Genomic DNA, 21,150 nt, shown 5'->3' on the forward strand with positions numbered 1-21,150 from the left:
ACCTTCCCATGGAGTATCTTACCTGTGAAGGTGCGCTGCAGGAAAGCCCCCCACTGATTTCTCCAATTCGGGCAGCTGCTGTGGGGTTGCTGGAGCTGATGAGGACCGGCCCGCTGATCTCCATGGAGTGCCGCTGGGGGGGAGGAGCTAGCATGGGTTTGTGGGACATGGTGAGAGAGGTGAAGGAATGTCGCTTCTTGCTGTTCTTCTTCTCCCCTGCCCGCTGAGCACCATTGCTCTGGGGCCCCGAGGAGGCCCCCTCACCGGAGTCTCCATTGGAGTCTGATGGCTTGTCCAACTCTATAAGCTGCCGAGCTGCCGAGTTGAACTGCGAGAGAGGAAGAGAGGCAGGGGGCAATGAAGAGAGAGTAGTAAGGTGGAAATAACAGATGGAGGGGAAGGAGTGGTAGAGCTGAGAGCATTAAAATGATCATGAAAACTGTCACTCTATTATAAAGGTGATTGTCATGGAAGACCTCTATCTTTATCTACTCAGTAGAGATGGTGAGCAGGTCTATCAGATGGTTGATGGTTCTAAGCTGGCTCTGAAATAGCGCTTCAACAATGAATCGTTAGTTGTCAGCTATTAAATTAATTTGCACCTATTTTGATATTTGATTAATCGATTAACATACTTATTTAAATAAACGGATATTGTTTTTAGTCCTCTATGACAGTAAACTGAGTATCTTTGGGTTGTGGACAAAACAAGACATTTGAGGACATCATCTTGGTCTTTTCTGACATTTTATAGATCAAACAACGAATCGATTAATTGAGAAAATGAACGACAGATTAATCGACATTGAAAATAATTGTTAGTTGTAGCCCTACTCCGAAAGTGCAGGCTTTGTGACCCTGCCAGGCACCTGTAAGGTTAAGATCAAAGGTAGAACACTAAAGGGTTTCAGTTAATCACAGGGTGCTCTCACTTGCTGTCACACGTTGCCCCAAGCAGCTCCCTCTACTTAAGACATAAAAGCTAAGCATTTCACTCCGATCCAGCAAAGAGCCTGTGCAGGTTCATCACTGACATGTCAGCACATTAAGTCAGACATGCAGAATTAAAACAAAAATGGAAAAAAGCAACCTTAACCCCTCAATTTAAGACCACCTTTAAAAGCAATTGTAGATTATTGTAACAAAAGTTGTTAAGGCAATTAAAAATCATTGACCTAGGTATTTACTTTGGGTTGCTCTATACGTTTGTTATGGTGGTACATCCTTTGCAGTTGTGTTATGAAACCCAAACATCGGTGCATACTATCAAGTCGGAGGACGACAAGATTCTATTCGGCTCTTGTGCAACAAAACAATGAACAAAATAATGTATAGCCTTAGATATAGTCTGCATTCTGCAAAACCCTCACTCACTGTATAAAAATATGAATATAAAAATGAAGAGAATACAAATACAAAGAATTTTTTAAAGCTCTTTTTTAGACTAACTTTAAATGAAAAATGAAATCATCTTTAGAAGGACAAAAGATTTACTTCATTCTGTCAGAATTATTCCTAAATCTTTTAAGTGAGCTGTGGAGCTCAGAGAGGGAGAGACTGGGACTGTGTCTTCAAAGACATGTTTAGTGGTTGTCTGAAACTTATTTCAAAAGGAAGACGAGTTATCATACACATTTTGCAAAATATATAAGGAAAGACGACAACGTTCAAAGCAGCACTTTGACACTTTGATGATCTTCATGTTACACCTACTCCACTAATGATTGGTGACATTTTGACATTAATGAATCTAGTTTGTTTTCTTACCTCAACATATGAGATGGGAAAAATTCCAATTTTATCTCCCAGCATTCCCTCTGCCCAGTTTTCATCCACTCTGCGGATCACAGTCAGGATATCATCCTGAAATTCAAGAGAGAGAGGGGCGCCGCATGAGATAGAACCTAATTAAGGATGCTGCTAACTAAGAGTGTTTCTCATCCTCGAGGAACAAACACTGAACAGAAATAATGAGGTAGGGACAATGTTTTATTGAAAGGACATGCCCAAGAGTAACAACACTGGAGTTATGTCAGGCATGGCATTCGTTTGGAAAACTACTTAGTAAGCTTATTTCTGTTTTTGCTCATGTGGCATATAAACAACTGATGACAGAATACAAAAACATCAAAGTATGACCCAAACAGCTGGACAGACATAAACACTCAATTACTGTAGTTAAAGCCGTGCCTTGCTCTGTATGGCATACATTCTATCCAGCTTAATTACAGTTGTTCATCAAGAAGTCTGGCTCAAAAGATTTTCTCTGGGCGTTTCAGTGAACAGCCCTGACATTCTAACACATGCATAACTTGAGAAAATGAATGCTTACAAGACAGAGTGTCACTGTAATGAGAGGTATTTTTGTTTTACTACAGCGACCGCGTGGCAGAACTATGGGTGTTACAGTGCTACTGTGTTTCACCTTGGAGAAGGGCAGACAGTCCTTGTCTGCCTCCTTGTCTTTGAGCTCAAAGTCATAGAGAGCTTTGCACTGAGGTGGTGGTTGTGGCAGCGGCTTGATGACCTGGACAAAGTTGGTGGGGAAGAAGCCATGGACTCCTCCCATCTCCCCGTGGTACCAGTTCTCATCCACTTGCCGGCGCAGGATGATAATGTCACCCTTGCTGAACTTGAGGTCTCCTGGTTCTTTGCCATCATAGTTGTAGAGCGCCTTGGCACAAGGGAGCTGGGGTACACCCTATAAACAGAGATTGAGAGTAAGATGTATAGTGTATTCCAATTCTGTACTACATACTAATTCTAACCAGTCATCACTTTGTAATGGATTCACATTGAAAAGGGGACAAAATGAAGTGTTTGAAGTAAAGTAGTAAATTTGCTTGTGAAACAGAAATGGAGCTGTTCACAGCTTTTTAAAAATTAGAACAAATTGCAATTGATAGAAAGACAGCTCTGGGGGGAAAAAAATTGAAAATCAGGAAAATAAAATAAATTATCCAAAAAAAAGAAAGAATTCAATTTTTTTTAAAAAAGAAGAACTGGGATTAATGCAACATAAATCAAATTTTTTAGTGGTGCTACAGAACACTGAAATGGAAAATATCCAAGCTATGGCTTAAAGCTTGACAGTGGTCCATATAAAAGCCATCAGATTTCAACACAGTGTTCATAGTCAGTCTTGTCACTCCTGAATTAACTAGGGAAATGAAATTAGTATTTTTTTGGACACTACAAACAAAAAGGATCTGTGAGTGCATGTTTCTACAGAGACAGTAAATTGTCTTGTTTGTTTCCGGATAGTGAAAAGATCTATGTTGTGTGTTCACAGTTTAAGTGTGATGAGCATGGCTGGTTGTGACTAGCTGACTAACGCCTTCAGAGGGCCCAGGGATCTGTCCCTTTATCTTGCAGGGGAAGGTTTTGTATCTCAGCCTGCTAGCCTCGAGTCCTGAAAGGCCCATTCAGGGAAATGACAATCCAGGGAAAGAGGGACAGCGAGTAGGGGGGAGTAGCAGGATAGAGAAGCATCAATGTACTCCATTCAGGGTGGGTGTCCATGAGGAAGGCTTCAGTCCAAACCAACCCCCCACTATTTATCCCACTGCTGTTAGACATCTTTCGCAGTGATCAGAATCACAAACACTACTAACTGACTGGATCTCAACTCTGGAACTGAAACTGTGGAGTAGACAGTGATAAGAAAAATGGCCAGAACATAGGCAGATACTGGGAGAGTGAGAAAATGAGCCAGACAGAGAGGGGTTAAAGCAGAGTTTGGAGCAGGCTCTGCAGTCTTGTTAAAGGCTAATGAACCGTTTAAAGGCTCAGAGGAGAATAAAAGTACAGAATGAGCCATGATGGTGAGCCAGGGTGACATTACCCTGCTGCAGAGAATCACAGAGCCTAGAGCACAGAGCCAATCGGTCTCTGGCTCTGCTGGTCCAGCCTGTGGGGAGAGAGGAGTGGGAGGAGGGGCACTGCAGCCCCCTGCACACTGCACTGGAACTGGGCCTCCTTTCAGGGGAAAACAGGGCTTTTGAGCCCACCCAGGCCTGGCAGGGAGTTTCGTGATGAAAATGCAAATTAAAGTGGAAGCTCTGCCATTTTTGTTGCAAATGACAGATCAGGTTCAAGCTACACAAAGCAAGTAAGATCTAATTATATGGTAAATATGAAATGCTTGTCCCCTTGAAACTGTGTAGTTTGTAAACACTTGTTTGTACACCAAGGCCAAGATTTAATCAAACCTTCAGCAGTGGCACAGTGTCCAAAGTCAGCATTGTTATGTAATTGCTTTTGCACATGGTAAAAGTGATTACACTCATAAAACTTGTTAGTAAATAAAAGTCTTGCATGTACACAACACTATTAGAAGAATTTATTCTTTCCATGAGCTGAAATGGCTCAGTGAGACTGGTGGGAATTCAAGATTTCCCTACTGATTTCTACTCAATTAGTTTAGCAATTATTGTTTTTCCTGATGGAGTTTTGCCAGAACAACACAGAAAAAACTCCTGACAGAGTAATGTGTCCTGGTCCCACAATCTTACCGCCTACTTTTCAGCAGGTTTTTGATCTCATTATCCTGGCCTCATAAAAGAGGGGTTTTCAGCAGAGGTATATTTCATGTTTCACTCGACTTAACGTGGAGAGAGAGAAAATCAAGAGGGACTGACTTCAAGGGTCTCTGGTAGTAAGAGGTGGTTTGAGTGTGCAAGACTAAAACTAGGGATGGGTGATGGCTGGGGGGGTTAATATCCGGTTTGTGTCCATGGAGACTGCGCTGTTGTGTCTGCAGTGGACCTGCATAAAGGAGCACCATCCGTCCTGACCAAACATCCCCTCTGGAGCAGAGAGTGGACTAAATAGTTGCTACCACATAATGCTATTTAAAAAAAGTCTCAGTTCAGGCTGCTGGAAACAAAAACACATGCATCTTATAAACATCACACAATCATTCACACAGATCCCCCTTGTCTTTATTACTTTTAACCCCTCCTTAGGGACAGAGCAAGACTGCACTAAGGTACAACTCTGCATGAACCTCTGTTACAGAAAAAGCCCAATAAAAGACTTCAACATCAGATGATTCTTTCAGGTCTTAGGAAGGGCAAGCAAGTTTTTTTTTCTTCACTCCACCTCTTCAATAAACTTTCACTGCAGACGCTGAGAACAATTGAAGTAATTATACAGCAGCATAAGGGACTATTGCGTTGCTGTATCAGGCATGTGAAACTTCTGACTCTTTAGAGATTTAAAGTACATGATTATCCACAGCAGCAACACCCCATTTAGACTTAGGGTAACCAAAAGGCAGTCTGTGAGCCAGAAGAGGCTTGTTGTTCTTTGTCAGGCTCCCAATATGGATTCCTATCAAACAAATAAATTCAACTGCATCTTTAGTTTGTAATCCCCTATACTAAAAATAATACTAAAAAAATACATTACCATCCAGCAGCCTAACTTTCTCAAACTGGTATCATATCGAACCTCTAGACAGCAGGATTGCATGGCGGGCAGACGGAAGAAATACGCTGAACAGTAAAGCAATATTATCAGTTAAAAATTGATTGTTTTGAGGGACTATAATGGTCGTATTACCTGTATCAGGGGACGGGATAAACAGGAGAAATGGGAGGCAACGGTTAATTAAGTAGGCTTACACTGGGGCAGCTGGCTTTCACAAACCCTCCTCACGCCACAGTTTTTAGATGTTCATAGGTGAAAGGAGTTGTAACCATCACAAGAGAAAATAGTTGCCTTTTAACAGCGACCTGGATATCAAAGAAGACTGCAAAATTTAGGGCTTGGTATTGTTCAGAAATATTCCATATCAGTACTGATGCCTCTGTTTCAATACCAGTACTTTTTTCTTTACCAATTTTTTAAACTTCATTTAAACAAAAAGAAAATGACATTACACATTACTGTCCAATGGAGAGCAGAGAAACTGTTTTTACTCTGCACACTTAACTCAATAACTGGACTAGACGGAAACGCTCTCCGCCTTGGCTCCAGGTTATTCATCCCTGTGGTGATGAGGAAAAGCTGCGTCACCCAGGGAGGGAAATTAGCACCAGCCATGAGCCAAATGCTGGTAAAATATGAGGAAACTGTCTGGTAGATTTCTGACACAAAATAATGATTTACAATTGAGTGACTCTGGGCGTAAACGTAGTGATTTTCCTGAACGCCTCTTTGACGCCTGCTGCATGCTTATTGGTGCACTGAAGCTGAGGAGATTTACTCGTTAGGCATTGAAATTTGGTACCAAATGACAAGGCATCTTTTGATACTCTGTAGTATCAGCTGTAGCAGGGTTACAATGTGACAGGGAACAGACTGAAACATTTGAGCCTGAAACCAATGTGTAACTGTCCATTGAGGAATGAAGTGACAGCCAGGTTTTTTTTTTTTAGAAAAGACCACAATAAACATGTGTGAGAACAGGGCCTGCTTTTACATGAGGTTAAGTAACTTCAGTTGGGACAGAAAAGTACCCGCAAAACACAAGAAACCAAGGCTAGCACACTTGGATTCCCTGTAAACTTTGGGTGAAAAGTGTTAGGGGAGGATCTTTTTATTGATCGTCATCGTCCTGAAGTGCTGTCTTCATTACATTTCTACTTGCAGCAGAAAGTACTAGTGCTGTTATCTTACCTGTGTGTATGAGTGTGAGACAGACAGATAAACAGACAAAGATGGAGAAAGTGAGAGAAAAAGAGAGAGAGATTAGGCCCAACGTGCCGAGCATCAGCTGGTGTGTGCAATTACTCCTGTACTGCAGATAATGCAATTAGACCTGTGTGCTAAAGGGATTTGGCTGTTATAGTGTTCTCTTCCACAGCACAGGATTATAACTGAATTACCCAAGTGTTCTGCTCTACAGCACAGCCAAATGTCAACAACCAGTGCGCAGACGGGCATAAAAATACAATGCGTGCATGCGTGCAAGCTTGTATGCATGTGGTGCTACGGTGGTAAGACTAGGTCAAATGGGGATGACTAAACTAACAGCTTGCTTTTACGCAGTAATGTTTGCAAGAGACGTTTTAAAAGAGAAACAAATAGGCGTCCTGTTGGTCTGTTACAAATGCAGTTTCAACACTGTTGAACTGCTATAAACATGGTTCAGACAATCAACCAGCTCAACAACATCACAATAAATCTGCTATGATTCAAACATAACACTCACTATCGTCTTTACAGCAAAACATCAAGGTTACAGGTAACTTTTGCTCTGTCAGCAGTTCAAGGGTTGTGTGTAACCACAGTAGACAGAAACCTTTACCCCCTCTGTGTAAGTGCCAGACATAACTCCTCTCCCATATGGATACCTCGAGGAGCTCTGCAGGGGGTGGAGAATGAGGAGGGGGTACTGCTGCCAAAACAGTGTGCACGGGGTAGGGGGGTAGTCTGTCTGGTTTGCCCCTTCTACAAACATTTCCATGCCAAGACATGTCAGACATGCTACCAGTGGGAGCACGAGCAGCATCTGCCGCACTGACCAGGTGGCCGTAGGACATTTGTCCTTCATTACCAAGTCAGTGTTTACTGAAGATCTTGCCACCAACATCGTGGCACAAGCACTGACACATGATGGGAGTGAGGAATTCTGAAGGCATGGGCCATCTTGATTCTATTAGAGCTGCATTAGTTTAAATTGATTCCTAATGGCCTTTTTAATGACCGCTGTAGAGCAGGCTTCTTGTACTGCCTCCACCACACTGTCTAAAGACCTGAGGGTTACTCTGTGTAAAATGTAAGAACTGGGCTACAGACAAAGAGGCAGACAAAAGGCAGAGAGTGATCGTGTACACAAAATCAGAGCACAGGATAGAATTGTATGTAGGTGTATTTTTAGGAATGTTTTTGGCCTATTAACAGCCTTTTTCATGGTCTACTTGATATACGGCTGTCAAATCTGTTGTCTTAATGAGAATAATACTACAAATTTCGGTATGTCTGGAACATTTTTGGCTGTACTTCCTAACGAATCTTAATTTCTGCTGTGTATTTCCTCATTGTTGGGCAACACGATGAATGACAGCAAAACATCTCCTTTCTCTTCTTGGATTTTAGATTTTGAAACTGTCCCATCAGACCTAAATAAGGTATATCCAGTATGTCCAAAATGTCTAAACATGAGAAACACCAAGAATGATTCATGGGAAGAAATTATAAATAGTATATACGCCAACCTTTCACTGACGTTCCAATAATGCAGCTTCAGACGAGCAGCTCTTGTCACAGCAGAACCTCATGACACAGTTTACTCATCTGGAGCTGTTGTCTCCCTCTCAGTCGGAGACAAAAGAAAAACTTCCATTCTCTGGTTTCTATGGAAACTCCACACAGGAGCACTTTTTTTTGGCTATTTATGGGTCTCTTGACAGTGCCGTGAATCTTATGAAAGAGTCATTCAGATTCCAGCCATGGTAGTGGTGACGTTAATGGGCTATCACCTCAAAGAAAGGGTTTGACATTTTGGGAAATACACTAATTTGCTTTTTTGCAAAGAGTTAGATGACAAGATCAATAACACTCTCATGTCATGAGGGAGCTTTTCAATTTAAGCCATTGTGGGAAATTTCATGATGAAAAAATTACTGAAATTATTGCTGTTATGGCAAAATTGGATTTACAGGATTTGTGCATCAGTGTGATAAATTACTTTCATTTTCCAGGTATTGATTTCACTGACAAAAAAAATAGATATTTCCATTTGGTCAAATGTTGAGCCTAAATCAATTTTTGCTTGACAACTTTCCATATTTCACTCCACTATGCCAGCACCAGAATAAAAAACAAAAACCGAATCAACAAGCATAATCAATACAATCTAAGCCACACTAAGCCCTGGTTTTGTGGGAATCATTTATCTACTTGACTGCATTTTGTAAGGAGGACAACAGGCAATAAACCATTTAAACCTTCCAAGAGCTTTATGCTGTGAAACTCACTGTGCTTGTTTGTTTCCCTCACTACATAGCAAATGAGGTCCCACACATTAGTCTACAGGCACGAAAACACTCAGACCAGTCTGGAGGCCAGATGGAAGCTTGGATCACATGTGAGAAGAACAGGAAGTTTTCAAAAGCCCTCGAAACACTCCTTATGATGTGCTTCAATGTTCCTCGGTTGGTGAAAGCATCTCTCGGTTAGCCTAATAGTAACACTCTAAGAGAGACAGTGTCCTCTACTCCCCTGGGTGCCGGTTACAAACACACCTCAGGGTAACCACTCACTGACCCCAACGATCTACAGTTCTAAAGCCAACTTGTAGGTGTAGCCTGGGGGGCTCATGGAAATCCGAGTGTCAGACTATCCCAACTCCAAGAAGAATGGCTTTGATCATACAGACCCCACACGGCAGCCATGTGCAAAACCAGGAACTACATTGACATTTCTGTCTCAAGGTGATGGAGGTGGTGGGGTCTATAAAAACATTCAACACATGGAGATACAATGAAGCCATTTCTGAGCTGAGTGCACTAAGTAAGCTATAGATTAGCCATCAGACAGAAAGCATTTTAGCAGGAAGGGAGTATGGATTTATGGGAGAACGCAAGCACACACTGCAGAGCTGTCACACATGCGGTTTTCATGAAGCTCTCGTGTGTTTGGGTGTATGTGCAGGCTCTACTGTGAAAATGCCTCTGCACAGAACCACTTGCATATTATCTGGCATATCGCCTTGTGCAGCCTCATGTGAAAGGGCTGGTTACTTTACCTGTCTGACCTCAGATGAGAGGTAAAGGCTGGTTCTGGGTGGCCTTGGGATCACAAGTTCTGCTTGTCTGACTAAAACTGAAAGAATACAACTCTTTAACTCTGTGCCAGTTCATACACTGGGCTTAACAACTGTTCTCACAGAAACCCACTCACATTTCAGAGCAGACACAGAGAGCAAGGAAGTAAGATGCAAACTAGAAAGAGGAGGGGAGAGAAACAGAGTGAGATCACAATGAAGCAGGCAGAGGAAGTAAGGCTTGCCATCTTGAACCTAAAATATAGTTCTGTGACATAAACATGCAGGCAAGAAAAAGCAAGAAAAACTGGGACAGGATGGAACTGTGGCACACGTGATGACAATCAGATGATAAACATTCAGTCTTTTTTTTTTAAAGTTTTATAGACCAGATGATGAAATCAGTCCAACAAATGCCAAACATATGAGCAAGTTAGTGGACATTGCCCACTGATATCTATTTTCATGACACTGACTGACCATGAAACCTCTGACCGTACTGTAGGACCATTAAAATACAAAATACACTGGACTGAAAACAAGGTCATGTTGCCTCCTGCAATTGCAATGAAAATGTTTTCATGCACTACCAGTGGCAAAACCTGAAAAAGTACTTCACTAATCAACAGAATATATGGGTTAGAAGCATTAGTTAAATCAGCCATGTGACTGTAAGATCAGAGGTACCTTGATTTGTCAGGTATCTAATAACCTGGATTTGCACTCAGAGAGGAGTTACACATAGGAAGTTAGCTTGTATCCAAGCTACAGAGGGATTAGTTCACAAATGTCACAGTATCTGTGTACTGAGCACCAGTCAATATGAGCTGAATACTAAGCATTTCCTCACATTACTCTCCACTGTGCTGGTGAAAGCGTGCAGTGTCTTTGGCCTTTTGTTCCTCTTAGTCATTCAGGGTGAGCCACCTGCTCTGCTCCGCTCTGCTTAGGCTGACTTTGATTTACGCAGGGAGTTGCAAGACGAGGGGAAATTTGACTGGACAACTACCTACTGTGTAGTTGCTGAATCACAGATAAAACCTGCTATAGCCACTGCTATGTTTCCCAGTTATCGTTGTTAAAGGTCTGACTGCTTCTCATATGACTGCGTATCTTTTAATTGTCCAGTGTTGCATTTCAGACCAGTGGGCATCTGAAGAACATTTGCTTGTATTGGCTGGTATTTGTACGCCTCTACAGTGGACAAACAAAGCCAGGATATTGACACAGGACTGGCAAAGGGCCGAGGCACAAACACTGCATCTGTTCTCCGACTCAAGAAGCAGCACAGCACTGACCATTTTTCACTTTCTTAAGAAAGTGTGTGAGTGTGTTTGTCCATTCCACTGTGAACTCAGCCCAGATGTAACATGTAGCTGGTAGCTTTCCTTTATGTCTACTGAATGCTAAGTGAGGCGTCACATACAGGAGCGAGAGTGGAGAAGCAATGAGGCGCAAATCTGAGGAGCTCAGAGTTTGGGACCTTTTCTTGTCCTTCTGCAAAGGTTTGCTGAGTGGTTAGTCCTTAACAGAACTACACTATTACAGCAGTTACTCTATTTAAGTCAATCCTGCTCAGATAGAGGCGTCATGCTAAAGCTTTGCAAGCACAGTTCAGTTTTGACTTTACAGTGAGAAATGTAGTGTCAAACCAGGCCAAATAATAGCACTGTGAGTATTAAAAACAAGTATAAGTAAGGAATCTATGCTCTAGGCTCAGAAGTCTAGAGACATTTGACAAGCAGACAACTCTGCTGGCACAGACTCACATTACAAAAACCCAGGTTGCTGTGGTTACTCACCCCACAGTAATAACATTAAGCACTGGGGAGAAAGGAGAGAGAGATCCTGGTACCTCTAAAACTAATCAGGATGTTCGTATACATGGAAGCTAATGGGCCTCTCTTTAACATGATCAGCATGAAGATCACACCTTTTTACCATGGAGAATAGAAAAAGCAATCTGACTCAAACCTGCACTGACATTTCAACATGGTGTTGCCAGAGATCTGTTTGTGTACTGACTACACACCTGTGTTTTTGTGGGTGTGCACTGTATGAGGGCCCTCGGATCTAAAGTCAGTCTGTGACTCACTAAAACAAACACTGCCCTGGCTTGGTCAGGCCGAACTCACAGAGGGCTAGGTCTGTGTTTGTGTAAAACAACTTGACTCAAGGTAAATTTGCCCATAATCAGAAATGTTTTTGATGGGATAAGAGTGTGACTGTGATTCTCTAGTTCTTGTGTTGGGTTGTGTGCGGCAGAAATCATATTATGGATGAAATAAACCCCAAGTCTTTGTCAGCGCTCTTGCCTATTCAAGACCACCTCAGTAATTAATCACATACTGTCAGCAAGAGACCCCACACATGTGGAGTAGCTGAGAACACAGGTTTACAAGATTTGTCCCATTTCCTTCCAAAACAAAATAAAGATCATTCGTCTTCTAAACATCGGTACTGAAAAAGAGACATCTCAAAAAGTGTACTGATTTTTTGATCATCAATGTATCTAACTATTTTGATAAATGAGTAATTGTTTAAATCATTTATTTTACCAAAAATGCCAAATGGATACCATCTTCTCAATTGTGATTTGAATTGTGATTCAAGTTTTCTGCATCTGCGTTTTTCATAATGGTAAACTGAATCTCTTTGGGTTTTGAATTAAAAAACTGAGAGGCATTCTCATAGTCATGAAATTTCTAATCGAATAATCAAGAAAAATGGCAGACTGATATTGAAAATATTTGTTAGTTGCTATTCGAGTATATAGGGATCTTGAGCAGATTATTCTCTTCAAAACAAGCAGAATCCTGCAATCCAGTATCCCACATCAGTTCAGTTCAACTAAAAACTTATGGTTTAGCGGGAAATCTATAGCTTCTTTTGATTGTGTCTACTGTTTTGACTACAATACATGTGTTATATTACGCTATGCTGAATAAGATGTTGCTGGGCAGTAATAAGTGTCCTTATTACAGTTGATGCATGAAAGAAAAAAAAAAATGCCTCGAATTAAAGTATGCAACATTTCATCCTTTGGACTCAGGACTGGACACCCAGTGTCTACTCACAGATGGGACAAAGATGTCACTCAGAGGACAAACGCAGATTAACTGCACCTCTGGGCCTCAAAGAAAAACAGGAAACTTCTCAGCACATGCAGAACAGCAAACACACACAGCTTAAAGAAGAAAGGATGGAAATCTGAGCAAATCATTTAGAATATTTGATAGAATCATCTCAGAAGGAGGTCTGGGACCACACATCTCTAATGCAGCTGCAAGGTGAGCCAGAGGCAACCGCTGTTGCTTGAAGATGCATCAAGAGCCAGTAATAGTTCTTGGGTCAGAGGTCAAACAACTGAAAACGAAACTCCAAGCAAATCATTATTCTGCCTTAGGGATGGGAACTGAACACTTAACATGCCAGCGGTCAAACAGCCCATGGATGACCAATCCTGGCCCACCAATCACAACACACGGTGAAAGGTCAAACTGCTCTGTTAAGGCCAGGCAGGTATTAGGGGCAGTTTGGGAATAAGGCAGGGACACAATGGGACACATGTTGTCAAACAGCTGTCAAAACAGTCAAAGAAGAAATTCCAATGAAAACATCCGTAAAACAATTTGGTGTCAACACCTAACACCCAAGCCAGGAGACTAGTTGACATAGAAATACTGGAATTACTCTGATCAATTCACACACTCAAAGTAGTTTGAAACAAATTGTTATGATAAGCTGCTTCACAAAACATTTTTCCCAAGGAACCTTGGCCTCTGGACCCCACATATAGAACGAGTGCTACAGAAAGGCTTTCAGTGGCCCCACAGGTGTGACAGGGTGGTGGTAAAGAAGGTCATGGCTGCTTCCCTTACTATTGTCATGCTGACAGACTTGGCAGGAGATGAGATACAAACGGAAGAAGCAAGGGGGATGTGGGCCATTGCCAATTGTGGCATTTTCGGTCGGTGGACCACCCAGAATTTAGTGTTGAAATGGCTGTTGAGCAAACATTAACACAACTTTGTTAAAAAAAAAAAAACAAACCCTACACAATGAGGCTAAATGTAATCAGTTCACATCAGGAGCTAGGCAGTCCAAACTGTCCAGAAAATAATGGCCAGATGGCAAGCCCTTTGGATGAATACAAAAAGATGTCTTGCAACAAGATACCACTGCTACAGGTGAGTATGCCCTGGGGCTTTCAGGTGCTGAGGCACGTCACTGCAAGCATGATTGTCAACCAAACTACACAGTTTACGCATATGACAGACACAGGCCTCCACCATCCTTTCAACTTCCATTTGACTGCGAGTCGAAGAACAACATTGCATGTCTAACAGCAAAAAAAACAGTCCGAAAGTACACATAAATACATGTTGACACTTAAAAGGTTTACTGAAGAAGGGGAACGTGAGCTGGCAAGTGGGACGAGACTAGACAAGCCCAATGTTTAGAGGAGAAACAGTGACCTGCAACTACTCAAGGCATTCCTCAGAGACACACTTGGACACTAACACAAAACATCCTACTCTGTCTGGGAAAAAGGGGTTGAAAAGAGACTGAGCAAAACAACTCTTTCCTCTGTGTGGAAATTCCTGATAGCCCCAAAAGACAAAGACAGGCACACACCCTTCATCAGGGGAGCAGTGTTACACTACAATGAGGAGGCCATGGCAGCACCTTAATCACATGACTGGGTCTTTTAAACTTCTCCTTGGGAATTATGGAAACTCCTACACGGAGGACAATCACTTCCCACAGCATAACTGGCCACTTAGACATTCACTGTTCACTGGTAAGGAATCAGGAATGTGAGAATTGTAAAGCGATGTATAGTGATGATGAATGTTTTTCTGTGTAAGAAGGCAGTGAAACAGATTGCCGACCTGTTCAGGTGATGCATGATGGGATAGGCTCCACTCCACCGTGTGAGCTTGTACAGGATGGGTGGTATAGGAAATGTGTAGATCTGCAGTCTTCTGGGTTCAAAATAATTATGCTCCCCTAACAAGTTGGTGGTGTGATCTCTCATTATCCACCTGCTTTCTGGATACTTAATTAACAACACAGTCAGAAACCATTCATTTAGAAATATAATTATATCATCTGGAACTCAACTGAACCGCACTTGTACAAAGAAACAAACTGACTAAAGGTGCATCAGGTAAGTGTGTAAAAACACAGTGGCAACCAGAGACGCAGACGGACAGGTTACTTCACTAAATAACAAGTGTTCTGTTTCCTCAGAATGAGAGTCAGCAGTCAGCAGTAAGAGGAGAACGGGGAGCAGTGTCGACTCACTGTCTAATAAACTCTAATCTCATTAGACCTTTAACAAGCTCCAACCTGGATTTAGACGGCAAGTAGGGAGGAGGTACACTGCAGAAATATGGGGAAAAAACAGCTTGTGTCAGTGTCTCAAGAGAAAATTACAGGTGGCTCCAAAATCCCTGACACGCACTGTCCAGAAGGTCACGGCTACTTGTAGACCTCCGTGGGAAATACAGAGGAGGCAAGAGAAAAGTGTGAGTGTGTTGAGAGAGCACGAATGAATAGACCAAAGGCCTCTTGAAAATTTCCCAGTGGAAAGCAGTAAGTATGTGTTTGCCAGCATGTGGGCAGCGTGAGGGTGTAATGACGGGGTTCTGTCGCGCAGGCAGAGGTCAGCCAGCCGGCCAAGAGGAAAGGCTTCAACAACAATATGATGTCATCAAAGAGGGCCAGCGTGACTCATCGACCTCAGACGAGGGAGGTGCGCAGGAATTTTAATGAGATGCCTCTACATAAGGAAGCCATAAACAACATTCTTTTTCTCTGAAGAAATAAATCAACTACCAAAAGAGATAGGACAGAACACACCACAACTTTATTATAAAAATAACTAAACAAAAAAAAACTGCAATGTCTTTGTGGGCAACATCAGACAACTTCCTTCAAACAGCAGCAAGTTAAACAAAATGAAAAGGCTGTGTTGTTTTGCTTCCTGTTTGTTTATAGTCAATTTAATGGCTCTGAAGACAGTGAGAAATAATGGCAGGTGAAGGGGGGCCATCAAATGTAAGAAGCCTATAAAAAGCTTCCTTGTATAAAGCTCTCATACCAAAGAAAAGACAATGACCTAATTACATCCCCGAGAGGGTAGGAAAAAATAGTGTCTAATTTCCCATCAACTAAATACACAAAGACAGACACACACACACACTCTCACACCCAATACCGGTAGTTGAGTAAAGTTACTGTTAATTAAAGCCTTATTACATTACATATTAGAGCTCTAAATGTAACATAAACTCTAAACTGTGGCTAATGCACAAAACCATTCAAACTGAACATTAAAGCTTTTATGTCAGAGACAGAAATGACCATAAAAGTTCCATTTGGAGTCTGTGGGGAGTAATGGCTCAACTCTCCAGAGGACCATAATGATAACTGAAGACATCCGCAGAAATCCCTCTCTAATTCTTCTCCCCTCTCCCTCGTCGGCTCTGACCCCTGGCTGCCATGACTCCTGAACCCTGACCTTTGACTTCCAGACAGCTCCAATGGCTTTACTCCCTCTCACGCAGAAATACCACTGAGCTATCTGTTCTCAATCTGTGTGAACAAAATACTGTGTTATATGAGTCAACAAGGCCAAGAGGAAGACAAAACATCCATGTAACGGAGCACCACAGAGGTGAGTCATCAACCTGACTGTGAAGGGCCAGACAACCACAGCACTACATTCAAGACGAGCCCTTTCATTCCCCTCATCAAAGAAATGCCGGGGCAGAGTGTCAAACAACTGCTGCAACCCTGGAGATGGTGAGGGGAGGAGCACAAAGCTGACTGTGCAAGGTTACACACTGAACATTTGTCCCTTTTGGTCGTGACGCCTTCACTTAACACTCATCAGCTTCTGTTACTGGTTGCCTTCTATACACACACACTCATCTCTCTTGGCCACTCTACACGTGTCGGTCAGTCAGTAAGATCAGAGGGGACCCGAAACAAAACCCTGTTGTGCATCTGTCAGGCAGTCCCCTTCACTCCCCTCCTCCCGGCCATTCTCTGCCCATATAAGAATTGAAGGGGGAGTTCTTCTTGAACAGGGGCAATGCACCAGAGGAGCTGCTTCCAGCCTTGAGAGATACTCCAAAAATCGGGGGACAGACGACTAACAATAAAGGAGTGGGACTAAGGGTATCAGCCAGGGGCAGTGAAGCGCTCGGTCCCCATGGAGCACTGGCCAGAGATCAGACTGGGCAATCAGCAAGAGCTTTGATCTCTGCCTTTTATGTTCTTAAAACGTTACACCTGCACAGCCATGTCTTTTCTTGTTCTCTGTCATCAGCAGAAAGCCTTAGAATGGCAGAGGACACTTGAGAGACGCTATTAGTCAATAGACATGACAAAATAGTAAAAAACAACTATACAAACTCAGACAAAAAGCTTTCATACATTGTCTGCAAGGGGGAGTACTGCACCATCCGTTCCACGCTGAGGGATTATAATCTACTGTCAATCTTAAAAACATAAGAGGTTATCTCCAACAAACAGGTTTTTCAGAATCGAGGGAAATTCCACAATGCACAAACAGCTTTGAAAAGAGCACGTATCCTCTGAAGTGATACTATGGCAAATGAGGCGGGTACCGCAGTAGCGATTTACAGGAAGGTCTCTGATCTCCGTACCTGCATTGCTAGGCAGATACATTATCAGCGCTTTGACATTCCAATGATTCTACACAGGACCTTGACATCTTTTCATCTAAACTATCCTCCCTATGTTGAGACCAGAGCTGCTCAAACAGGGGCCCATGCGTTTTCCACATTTTTCTTTCCAATAATGTTAAAGCAATACCTTCACAAACACTAACTTAAATGTGATTTTTGATTGTTAAATGTGATTGATTTGGGTATATTTACAGCACAAAATGTAAAGAATCTTGAAGGATGTGTTGAGAAATCAACATATTATATTCTCTGGTGCGTGCCCACATTATTATTCCACCCCAAATAGTCTGGGCAGCTCAGATAAAGTACCACATTCAAACACAAGTGTAATAGCAGCAATAATATCCTGGGTATTGACTTTCCCAGAGAGCACTGTAAATAATAAAGAAGAAAGCAGTCCCTGTTAGAGGTAAAAGGTACAATAAATAACATTAAAATTGCACCAAACCACTAAAGCAAGACACGCCATGACATTTTTAAGCACCTGTTTTCACCTTGTCTGCATTTCAGCATAACCATTAGGACAAAAACATATTAAAGTCAACCTGTTTCCCTGGGCTTACAGAAGCTTACAGAGACACCATTATCGCTATTTATCTGTCTTTAAAAGCGCATCTCTTTCTCATCTGTTTAAGTGAAACTGCTGAAACACACCCTCTGAACATTTCACAATTTTCTTCTGTTTTCTTAACTTTACAACTCCTCTCAGTACTGCAGATAAAACATCCACCCTGTAGTCCCACCCTGCATTTCTCACGTACATTCACAAGCAACACTACAGCAGCAATCTCAAGTGCAAGAAAGACTTTGGCATACGGCATTGTCAGCAGCTAAGAAAGAACTGAGAAGCCTTCTTACGGGAAAAGCCCAGCTGCAGCCGGCACAGAGAGCAGAATCATTTGCAGGCTCGACTATTACCTGTTCTCAATCATTGCCATTAGTAATGTTGGGCTGCTAGTCAACTGGCTGGCTTTCAGATCACCATGATAACAGTTAATCTGCAGCAAAGATTAGAGAGCCAGTAATGCAACATGCTGCTTTTAATCCACACAGATTTTCTCTGTTTTGTTTCAGCTTGACCCTAACAATGGGAAACACAGATTCACGCTCACTGATCCATGTTCAGTCACAGTGAGTATACTAACCCGGACGAGGGTGCTCTTTGCCTGAGCTCGCTGGGGTTGTGCTCCTGGGGTTCCCTGCTCCCTGGTCCCGCTGCTGTGCGCTCTGGCCACGGCTCCAGACGTACCATTAGTGCAGGCTCCTGCCCCAGGACCAGCCCTCCGAGGTCTCTGCTTGATGCCATCCAACAAGCGCACAAGAAGGATATTGCTGGGGAGTTCATCCACGGCACACTCCACCAACGTCCGGCACTCTGGGCAACGCAGCTCTCCGCGTGAGCCTAGGATGCCTTGGAGGCATCGGCGGCAGAAGGTGTGCTGACAGGGAAGGACCTTCGCTGAGGCATCCAGTCGCTCCAGACAAACAGGGCACTCGAGCAAATCCAACAATACTGACTCGTCCATTCTCTGTGTGTTCTGCCACTACTTCAGCAGAAAACCATGATGCCGATTAGGTTAATTGTTTGGAAGCAGGGCCAGCACTGTCACGTCACTCCCATACCTCGGCTGTGGCCATGGCATCTGCCTCAGCTACAAAAGAGGGTCAAGACATGCAAATGAATCAGCTGTACACACAAGAAATAGGTCACGGCATATGCATTCAACAGACATCACATATGGATGAGACTGTGCAGTGTTGCTTCATGTGTTGGGAAATGTTACATTTCAGTTGGCACACTGCAAAACGGACTCATTCACTCTACATCTGATACTGTAGCTAAGGGATGAGCTGATAACACTGGTAAATAAGCACACAGCCACTATCCTATTGACTGCCATTAGATGAACAAATACAGGATCTGAGTTAATCTAATTCACTCAACAACGGATAAAAACACCTGTGAACCGTGATATCGGATCCTTGGACCCTGGAACATTTGTACGGTCAACACGCCGTGACCGACTGAAACCTGCCGACGATGCGGGAGTGAAAGACTGTGATTTGTCGTTCAAGAGCGAAAACATGGTGGGAAAATATATCGAGAATGTTATCAGCTCACTTTCTCTGGTGGTTAAAAAAAAAAAAAGAGAGAGGATACTGCAACCAAACCGGCTTGATGTAACCCAGCGTATAAATGAGGACATGACAAGAATTTCTACGATGAAACACAGATCTTTCAAGCTTGTACAGCAGTAGAGCAAAACGTAAAACGTAAAAATGTCAATATTACGTAACACTTAACAGCAATAAAAACGTGTACGGATACTTACGGGACTTTTAATGACAGTAGTACTCAGCGCAAATAGTTATTTCTCGGTAAATTAAAAGTACGAATGTAAAAGTAAGTTTGCTAGCACAGATCGCTAGCGAGGGGCGACTTTAATGCTGCCCCCTTTAAAGTAACGTAGCTTACTAACAATTAGAAGTTCTTACAGCATTAGTTACACTTCAAAACATGTTTTCTATAACTTCTCGGAAGAAAGCAATTCATCTATACCACTTTAAAAGCATCCGTCTACTGAATGCAATTCAGCTTACCTCTTCCAAAACAGGACTCCTCCTCTTGTTGCCCCGTATCTCCCAATTTTTGCTTTCTTGCTAACGTTACTAGTTAGCAAGCTACCTAGAATATACTGGCCACTTATCTGGAGTATTCGCCAAACAAATACTACTCTTCTCCCGAGATATGTTTTCTTTATAGGCGTACCAAGTATGTTACAAACACGCCTCTGTCAGATAGTAAAGTAAAACCTAACATGAAAAGGATACAGGCAAGACAACGGAACTCCGACTGCACCGAGCGCCATGCTAGTACGCTACTTGTGCTCTGTTCCGCTGGACTGTGTGCTGGAAACAGGAGGAGGGGGAGGGAGTGTGTGGGCTTCAAGTGCTGTCGGGAAAGGGATGAGCCGACAGGGGAGCCGACAGGGGGGGGCAACAAATTACCTTGCAAATGCAACGCCGTGAAAAAATATTTATAACTTATATAAATTACTAAATTTAAGAACTATGACGACACATACATACTGGCTGAGTGTCCTCTGTCCTCTACAGGACTGGACCTTACTGTCTCTCGACATTATTTTGTCATGATGGAGACTAACAGCTTCTACAATTAATACTTTATGTCATCATTTATATTTATATGCCACATTTGCTAAAATAAATAAATAAATAAAGTACTTGAAAATCAAATCGTACTGGAAAGAAGACATTTCCGAGGGCTACAAGAAGGCGTCGTCCAGCGTTGTCAAACGGGCGTGAACTGCACCGTCTAATGATATGTAATGATGTTTTAGAAAGCAGCATCTATTCCCAGGCGGGGTGAAAAATAACTTGTTTTTTATTTCATTATTTGGCGACATCTCTGGACATGTCATGCGGTTATCAGAAAACCAGCAGTCCTGATCCATGGCATAGCTACTTAAATTGTCTACAAACTCCAAGTTGTTGTTTTTTTTACCCTGTTGCATTTCAGTAGCATTATACTGTGTTCAGTTACTGTCACGATATACAGCAACAAGTGGTTTGCTTATTTTTTAAAGTATAGGTTTTTACTCTTATTTTTTTTTTTTTTACAACATACCGTAGCTAAATCAGTATTGGAGAGTGAATAGAGACATCTGGTGGTCACATTTCTCAATATTT

The 21,150-nt window shown here is 42.4% G+C and overlaps 1 protein-coding gene across 2 annotated transcripts in view; it reads right to left on the reverse strand.

Moving 5' to 3' along the window:
- sh3rf1 (SH3 domain containing ring finger 1) overlaps positions 1–20,337 on the reverse strand; it is a 30,859-nt gene extending 10,522 nt beyond the window's left edge. For both annotated transcript variants that reach the window (XM_035653469.1, XM_035653468.1), the window contains exons 1-5: positions 20,041–20,337; positions 18,585–19,091; positions 2,426–2,701; positions 1,768–1,863; positions 23–328 (exon numbers count right to left, since the gene is read on the reverse strand). In XM_035653469.1, coding sequence (XP_035509362.1) covers positions 23–328; positions 1,768–1,863; positions 2,426–2,701; positions 18,585–18,965 — 1,059 coding nt within the window. In that variant the 5' untranslated portion in view covers positions 18,966–19,091; positions 20,041–20,337. The remainder of the gene's footprint in view (positions 1–22; positions 329–1,767; positions 1,864–2,425; positions 2,702–18,584; positions 19,092–20,040) is intronic.
- Positions 20,338–21,150: the final 813 nt, after the last annotated feature.

The sequence above is a fragment of the Morone saxatilis genome, unplaced genomic scaffold (genome assembly GCF_004916995.1).
Source record: "Morone saxatilis isolate NCDOM2014 unplaced genomic scaffold, NCSU_SB_2.0 Contig12, whole genome shotgun sequence".
Taxonomy (NCBI): Eukaryota; Metazoa; Chordata; class Actinopteri; family Moronidae; genus Morone; species Morone saxatilis.